General features: G+C 43.5%; 1 protein-coding gene across 4 annotated transcripts; it reads left to right on the top strand.

Moving 5' to 3' along the window:
- Positions 1-1435: 1435 nt before the first annotated feature.
- Positions 1436-8363, top strand: CLN8 (CLN8 transmembrane ER and ERGIC protein). Of its 4 annotated transcripts, none has more exons than XM_064650389.1 (3): positions 1436-1577; positions 2895-3533; positions 3934-8363. In XM_064650389.1, exons 2-3 carry the CDS (start codon positions 2946-2948, stop codon positions 4246-4248), a joined length of 903 nt encoding a protein of 300 aa, XP_064506459.1. In that variant the 5' UTR covers positions 1436-1577; positions 2895-2945; the 3' UTR covers positions 4249-8363. The 4 variants fall into 4 exon arrangements, with proteins under 4 accessions (XP_064506459.1, XP_064506462.1, XP_064506461.1 ...); XM_064650392.1 differs by having other exon boundaries at positions 1436-1591; positions 2904-3533; XM_064650391.1 differs by having other exon boundaries at positions 1436-1591.
- The last annotated feature ends 367 nt before the right edge of the window (positions 8364-8730 follow it).

Genomic DNA, 8730 nt, shown 5'->3' with positions numbered 1-8730 from the left:
GTTTCCTGGGACAGGTCCGGCATCTCCTTGGGAACAGAGGTTAATAAATGAATGTTCACCACCAGCTAGGAAGCACTTTCCAAGTGACAGCTCCTTCAGAATTTCTGCTTTGCATCTCTCAGCTACGCAACCCTTTTCCCCCTTCAGGGTTAGTAAATGGCTCTGACCACATCCCAAAGCTTTGCAAGAAATTTACTCCCAATTTTGAGCAAAAAGTAATCCTGTCTACAAGACCAATTTGCCAGTGCATGTCATTACAACCTGTATCACTCACTCGTGCTGACTGCATGAAATAGGTATTTTTGCTGAAATTTCTTGCCCTGCATTTACTGCTGAGCCTGGTCCTGCTGAGGTTACTGGTGGTGAAGTGGCAGGTGTGCTCCTCCTGTGAGTCACCTCAGTGGCACCCGGGTAGTGCCTGGGTGTGTAAGCAGGGCTTCCGCCGAGCCCTGCTGTCCCTCGGGGCTGTGTGCAGAGGAGCTCGGAGGGAAGGTGCCTCACGCCCAGCGCATTAAAAGGAGGCAGAAGCTGTAGTTTTTGTGACCGGACTTTTCCAACAAACAGCTGTTGCTGCCTGTACCTCCACTACTGAGGTGGTGCACGGACAGATCTTAGTTCGCACTGAGCTTGGGGGTCCGCAGGGACAGGGGTATCACATTAGCAATTAAAAGCAAATCCACGAAACCCCTCCTGCCCAGTTATCCTGCTGCTGTGGCAGAACCGTGTTTTCCGCAGGGAATGGCAGCATTTCCCTCTTCTCCTCTGGAAAACGAGCGTGCGTCAGACTTCAGGACAGATTTCCCAGCTCTGGTCTCTCACCACCTGTAGACCCAGTTTAGCATGTCAGCTGCTGTAGGACAGTACTCTGTGTGTGAGAAGTTGTGGCTTGATTTGTCTTTTTTCGGTCCCTTTTATGAGGAATCCCCTGGTCTGTTGTGGGACCGAGCTTTTCCCTGCCAAAACTCGCAGTCCCTGCCCGTGACTCCCTTTGAAGCCAAAGTACCGCGGGTGCGGGGCTGGCAAACAGCCGAGGAACCCTTCCGGGGTGGGTTCAGTGACCGCGGGAGATCCAGCCGGGCTGAGTCACCGGGATGACAGCGTCGCTTGTCACAAGCATGGAGAAAATCATGGAGCAGAACACCACGACATCCATTCAATAATTTGCTGCCCTTAATGAAACTGGATAATTATGGGCAAAGGTATTGGCTATGGCATGGCTAATACTTCTTTTTTACCACTGTCCTTGCTGAGCAGGCTGGTAAACGTTCACCTTTCCGCGGCGGTGCCGTTCAGCGTTGCCGTGAGGCAGAGACGCGCACCTCGCAAACAAAGCTCCCCCCGCCCCAGTGGTACCGTCGCGCTCCCCGGCCCCGCTGCGCGCGGTGGTTGGTGCCGGCAGCGGCGCATGCGCAGAGGGCGTGCGGCGGCGGCGGGCGGTGCTGCGGGACCGGCGGGTCGGGCAGGGTCGGGGCCTCCCCGGGCGGGTCGGGCCGGGCCGGGTCGGGCGCTCCCGGGGGCCGGAGAGGGCAGTCTCCGAGCCGGGCAGGGCCGTCCCGCCATCGCGGGCAGCGCTGTGGGTGAGGAGCGGCGGGTGCGAGCGGGGTTTGTATGCCGGGACCAATCCTCCCGGTCTGCGTGAGGGGCTCGGCGGGGGCGGGACGAGGACGCGGGTGTCGGTGTGGTGTCTGTGCCGTGTCTCTGCGGGGGCGGAGGAGCTGTCACGGCCCTGCTGGAGCCGGGACTCACGGCAGTGGCTCGCGCTGTTCAGGGGCTGGTCGTGCCGTGGGATCGATGTGTTTTGCCTCGGTTTTCCCCCGGGAGATGACGGAAAAGGTGCTGCTGGGACCTCAAGTCGGTCTCGCCAGGTGTGGGCGAAGGGCCTTCGGGGCTCGCAGCCCGCCCCCTCCTTGGAGCGGGACACCTGAGCGAAGGGCAGGGCGAGCAGGTGCCTGCGGGATCCGGGCTGTGGTGGTGGGATTTGCTGCCTGCTGAAGTAAGGCCGGAGATTCTCACTGGGGACTCTGCCTTCGCTGCTTTTTGTAGCTTTTTCATCTGGTTCGCACCAGACTGCCAAACGCGTAGCAGTATTAAGCATTTACAGGTGCGGTGGGTCTCGTGGTCATGCTGATGTCGCCTGTATAATTCATAAAACGAGCTGGCATTCAAATCTTTCAGTACTGCCTGGCTTTTCTCTCCCCACCTATCCTTGTTTTTGAACTACAGTGTGTTCAGGAAGTTTCAGCTACCTTGAGACACTTGGTGCTGGGCTGTTCAGTTAATTACACTGATGTTGCTAATAATGTATAATAATGTTGCTTGTCTGCATTCCATAGTCTCTTTTCATTTTTGAATATGTTTTCTGTTGGAAAGCGGCTTAATGTTAAAAACTGATCACAGAGCCTTTTTTTAAGCCATGATCATGACTGTTCCAGTGTAAGTGGTCCTGCTTACTGCATTAAGTTTCTGTAGTTTTATGTCCTGGATCTGTATTTGAGATACTGAATTGCACCTAAAGCTGTAGCAAATGGTGGAAAATCAGTGAAGGAAAAGCAGGGGAGTAGTACAATAACTGCGCAATACTGTTGAAATAAAAGTTTCATAAGTAACAAAACAAGATTTGCTTCTTGTATTTTGTCTTCCTCTTTCTTGCCTTCCTACTTGATCCTCTTCTGCTTTTGCTTCAGTGCATTGCTTTGTACTAGTACAGATTTCACAGGGTGGTTGTTAATCTGAAACACGTTGCTTAAGTTTGTCTGTCTACCTGTCTTTGGGATGACTGCCTAATGGCAACAGGACCAAAGTCATGACTGCAGTGGATGTGAGTTCTCTGTGGTTTAGAAGCTGTGTATATGGATGACTTGGAAATTCATTAAATATTTTTCTCCTTGTTCCAGATGGAAGAGTTCATGGTTTCTGGTTTACGTAACAGCAGAGGCTGAATAGGCATGAAGGAGACTATAGTGGGAATGAGAAGTGTCAAAAAAGAAGAAATGAGTCCTACAAATGATGGTGCAGTGTTTGGGACCATTTTTGACTGGGACTATCTCTCATGGGAAGTTCGTTTGACAATTATAGCTGCTGGTTTTTTAATCTACTTGGGAGTGTTTCTTCTGTCTCACTGGTTGTCTTCATGGAGAAGTACCACTTACCGTGCCTTGTATGCAAAGGAGAAGGTGTTTTGGAATATGGCAGTCACACGTGGTGTGTTTGGACTTCAGAGCTGTGTTGCTGGGTTATGGGCTTTGCTCATAGATCCTGTTTTTCATGCTGACAAAGTGTATTCACAGCAAAAGTGGAGTTGGTTTAACTGTTTAATAGCTGCTGGATTTTTCTTGCTTGAAAATGTAGCAGTCCATGTGTCCAACATTGTTTTTAGAACATTTGATGTGTTCTTGGTAGTTCATCATTTGCTTGCTTTTGGTGGCTTGGCTGGTCTGGTAATTAATGTGAAATCTGGACATTATCTGCCTTTGATGGGAATGTTGCTGGAGATGAGTACTCCCGCAACGTGCATTTCCTGGATGCTTCTGAAGGTAAGAATGTGATAATTTTCAGATTACATTTGTCTATCAGTTTTCGTGCATTTTACTTGTCCATACAGGTAATCTGTGTGGTTTGTCTGGATAGCTTCTCATCAAAACTGTGTTAATCCAACTGATATCCATGTTATTGCCATACCTCCTTTTGTAGTTATGGTATTTCTGCAGTCCTCCATATAGGTTTCTGTGTGCATGTGCACTGTGAGATGGTATAGATGTGTACTGAGTTTGGGATGCCATATATATGTGGAATGTCATAGCACTATGTGGAAAAAATGCCTGAGAGCATGTGTTTGTGAAAGCTGGATATTTGCGTTAGCTGTACAGATTCCTCAGTTCCTTATCTTGAAGTAACAATCTCACTTCTGCATACTTTGTGTTCTTGTTTTTCTAGGCTGGCTGTGCTAACACCTTTTTCTGGAAGGCAAACCAGTGGGTGATGATCCACCTGTTTCACTGCCGCATGATTCTTACTTACCACATGTGGTGGGTGTGTATTTTCAATTGGAATTCTGTGGTAGAAAACCTGGGACTTCTTCACTTTATTGTTTTATTCTCGGGATTATTTGCCGTTACACTAATACTTAACCCATACTGGACATACAAAAAAACTCAGCAACTCCTCTGCCCAACGGACTGGAACTTTGAAAATAAAGCAATGGAAAATGGAAAATTAAACGGTGAAACGCAACAAAAGAAGAGGATATAACACTGAAGCAGCAGTTTCCTAGTGGGGTAACGCAAAAGTACAATGCGAAGTAATTCCTTGCATGTCAACTAGAAACTTTTGCAAGGAGCTCATTGACACAGTGATTCGTTGCTGGTAGCATTCTGTATGCCTCAGAAGTATTGAAAAGCATTGTTTGTGTTTCATATGTGCATACACATTAGAACTTCACCCTGTTAGTTATGAATTATGCCAACAGTTTTGTCAAATTGGGCAGTATTTCATAATTTAGTAGTGACATGCTCCCTAATGGCAGCCTTTGTCCTAATGCTTCAAAGTGGCTTCACAGTTGTCTGTTAAGCTCAGCTTGAATCAAGTTTAGCTTGAATTGTATTTCACATATGGCAGAGATTCTGATACTGGAGATTATGTTGTTTATTAAGATCAATTATGACCCAAGTTAGGTATGCATAGATACCTAATTCCTGTCTGCCAGTGAATCATTCCAAGTGGCTGAGCTGGTCAGTGGAAGAATGCAGTCATAGCACAGGTTTCATTTTTGTTGTTTGTTGATTAGTGGGTTTGGTTTTTTTGTTGTTGGGGTTTTTTGTTTGTTTGTTTTTGTTTTGTTTTGTTTTTTTTATTTCAAGTTCACTTGAGGAACAGGAATATAATTGTTTGAGTGTTCACTGTCAAAGTGAGTTGTAGTTTCAGGTTGCCCTCAGTATAGGAGGAGTTTGTATCCACCAAAACCATGCATGTGGGGATGCACACATTTGTTGTATGTGTAGACTAGCTAGGTAATCATAGTAATCCCTTCTGGAATTTAAATCAATGAAATACAATTGGCAACAACAGGATGTGATTCTGCTTTGTCCTTCAAGACTGCTGCTTGATTAGTAAAATTATTTTATTTGTAAACCCCACTAGTTCCATTAATGCTCCTGTTCCTCTTATTTTTGGAAATGCACTTAGTTTTAGAGGATTTTAGAATCTGAGATGACTCCTCCGTGGAGGAAAGCCCAGGTCACCTCCTGTAGAGTTCAGTTGTTCTTTTAGTGTTTTGATTTACCTTTGAAGAGCATACAAAATGACACTAACAATCTTTTGTACTTTATCTGTCACATCACAAAAATCTGTCCTTGACCTGAGTAATTGGGTTCCTTTTTAGATAGGGACTAATGGCAATGGATGTTCTCCCACTTAAAATATTGGTCTGATGATTCCTGGGTGAAGTGTTGGGAAGTGGATTAAGGGATAAAGATCACGATAGAAGAGAGTGACGCCTAGTGGCAGGAGAATGACAAAGATACTACTTTTGATGCACAGAACTAGTAAGATAAAAAGCCTCTTAATTGGAACTGTGTGTGATATGACTGCTACACAGATTTATTTTGCAAAGCATAAGACTGGGCAAGCGCAAGCTGTGAAGAATTTTAGGCCAAGCCATGGGTTAGAGACTTAGTGTACTGATCTGTGGTGGAGCATATTGTTTTAAAAGTGTAAGGAAAGCACTCTTTGATGTAAACAGTCCCATTTTATTAAGTTTTAGTGGCAGTGTCTTTGATTTTGTTCTAAGTGAAGGGAGGAAACTAGTGGTCAGGTTGTTGTGTTCCCTGATTCACTCTGTGTGAGCACAGAGTTGAATTGCTGCTCTATGAGGGAGAGGAAACGTGTTTCTATTAGGTCACAAATGTATAGCCAGATCCTGTTGATAATGATGAAGTGGTGAATGTCTGAAATTGCCCATTCAAAACTATGCTGAGAGGGTGACCCTCAATAGAGAGGGCCAGTTGTTTTATATAGCAACCCTGTCTGTTATTCTGCTTATACTCAATAGAGAACTTGGAGCTGTCTTCTTACTCCTAAACTGGGCAAAATGAGGTTGCCAAAACACTACAATGTAACCTCTCTGGGCACCATCCTATAGTAAAAAGAGTTCTCTAAAGCTTGAAATGATATGCCTCTCCTGAGGATTTGTGGGGGGGAGAGTACTGTTAAAAGTACTTTGGAAGAAAGGAGAGAGATGAATTCCTTGGAAATGGAACTGAAAAAATGTGATCTGAATGCATATGTAGCAGAAACCAAACCTCACTTCCAGGAGTTCCAGGCAGAAAGGCAGAGGGTAAGTCACCAGTGACCACATACGGAAATGATGGTGTGCTCTATGAAGCTTAACATTTGAAGGTTTGGATTCAATAAAACAAGGTAATAATTGTAAAAGTCCCAGCTACAGGATTCTGAAGAATCCTAACAGAAAATGGAAGCATCAGAAGTAGTTCGGGCCAGGTGTGTAATTCTTATAGTGGCTGGCTAAAGGAGAGGAAGTTCTATGTGCTAAAATAAAAAAATATGGAGAGTGGGAGTTAATAGTGAATTTGTGACTGAAAAAAGGAGACAGATGGAAATTTATGCCATGGTACCTGATGTGTAAAGTTTAATATTTTGTATTATTAATTTGTTTAATTTTATTAAGTGGCTTTTACATATTTCATTAAAATTATGTTTTTATCATCATAATGCAGTCTTTTTAGTTTGCATCTTAGTGTGAGTTTTTTCATGCAAAGAGTGTTATGGAATATCTTAAATCTTTTGCATGTCTTAACTGTATAATGAATAATACCTCGGAACACCTGTTAACCTAAACACTGGTAGACCTTCTAGAACAAGAAAGCCGTGCAATAAAAGAAGTAACAGCACTCATTTATGTTGGTTTGCTGGGATTTTACAGGCCAGCTAGAGATACAATATGACTAAAATAGACAACCTTTCTTCTTCATCTCGATGTCTTAGAGTTGGAGTTTCTGGTTCTGTTACACAGAGCCTCTTTTTTTATACTACAATATAAAAAGACCTTTTACAAAGGTGTGTAGGGATTGGACAAGGGTAATGGCTTTAAACTGAAAGAGGGAAGATTTAGATTAGATATTAATATGAAATTCCTCACTATGAGGGTGGTGAGGCACTGGAACAGTTTGCGCAGAGAAGCTGTGGATGCTCCGTCCCTGGAAGTGTGTTCAAGGCCAGGTTGGATGGGGCTTTGAGCAACCTAGTCTAGTGGGTGTTATCTCTGCCCATGGCAAAGGAGTTGAAACTAAGATGATCTTGAAGGTGCCTTCCACCTCAAATAATTTTGTGATTCTTCACTGCCTTTTGGCTGCTTCCTTCAGGAGGATTTTCTGGTTTATTATTGTGGATGGCTGTCTTATTGCTCTGAAACAAGCCTGAAAAAGTTCTCAAACTGAGGGTTTTGGTGTCTAATTACTCTTACAACTAAGTACTGCTTTTCAACCCAAAGGTAGACTAGCCACAGCTTGCTTGTAAATTTTGTTGATGTGAAACTAATCCCAGTCCCCTTGGGCCTCTTACATGGCCTCATCCACAATCCCATGTAGAAAAATTCACAGTCAGCTTTAGTAGTGGCTGGATCAGGTCACAAGGTTTGCTGCTGTGGATTTGGAAAACTCTTGCATAATATGATTTCGGGTGAATTTTTTGTTTGCCAAGGTGACTGTTGGGGACTTGGTTCTGCTTTCTTGTTGAGCAAGCTTATTTGAAGGAGTGCTGTTTGAAGCTTTTTTTTCTAAAAAACCGCGACAACCCAAACCAACAAACTATGGTGGGGGTGGGGGTGTTCGGTTGTTCGGTGTGGGGTTTTTTTAAAGAAAAATGTCTGATCTAAGACACCTTGATCAGGCATCTGGTTCTTTCTGTCTTCAAACAACATTCCTAAATTACAGTTTGTGTTTTCCTCCGTTTGTGTCCTATCATATGTTTTTTTCCAAAACTTGTCATCATTTCCCCCCAGCCCCCCAGTTTTTCTGTAATATTTACTTGCAGTACTGGTCAGGATCTTGCAGCCCTCAGATTACCATGGCAATATTTTTGTCGTAGTTTTCAGCATTTCCTGTCAGGCCCATCTTTCACTAAATAACCATGTCCAAATCTTTCAGGTTTTTTGCGTTTCCCTGAACACGTTGATTAAATATTGATGTGATGTACAGTTATAAGAAACCTTTTTTAACCTCAGGGAGACTTACACTTAAAATGAATTTAGAAGTATTAACCAAACTCAAGTCTGCTCTTATACAATGGAACATTTGCTGAATGATACAGCATCTTTACGCTGTGTACATAAATAAAAGTATTTTATTGAATAGCTGTCTACTGTGAGTTTCATTTACTGATTAAAAAATGCCTATTATGTTTTACTTGCTATTTGTAGCTTAAACAGTTTTTGCAATGCACGCACTAAAAAAAATTGATTTGTTTGTTTTGAAGTGTTCTGTTAAAGTTGACAAAGATATATCATACTTTTTAAATACCATATCTGTGGAAATAGCTATAAAACCTAGTAAACTAATGTTCCTTCACCAGCAGTTAACATATTATTCCCATGAGCTTGTTCAGAACACTAGAAGTTGTGGTATATATAAGTATGTATTAAAAAGAGTTAAAAAAACATCCCTTCTGGCTTGTGTATCTGAAGTGTGTGGTCCATTTTTGTATTAGCCTCTAACTGTG

Source organism: Pseudopipra pipra, chromosome 3, assembly GCF_036250125.1.
Source record: "Pseudopipra pipra isolate bDixPip1 chromosome 3, bDixPip1.hap1, whole genome shotgun sequence".
Lineage (NCBI taxonomy): Eukaryota > Metazoa > Chordata > Aves > Passeriformes > Pipridae > Pseudopipra > Pseudopipra pipra.
This window is presented reverse-complemented; position numbering and strand designations above follow the sequence as displayed.

Bases quoted from the DNA above. Each gene is read 5' to 3' on its own strand.
- CLN8 (XM_064650389.1), top strand. From the start codon at position 2,946: ATGAAGGAGACTATAGTGGGAATGAGAAGTGTCAAAAAAGAAGAAATG. The intron at 3,534-3,933 runs GTAAGAATGTGA...TTGTTTTTCTAG, and splicing joins TTTCCTGGATGCTTCTGAAG to GCTGGCTGTGCTAACACCTT.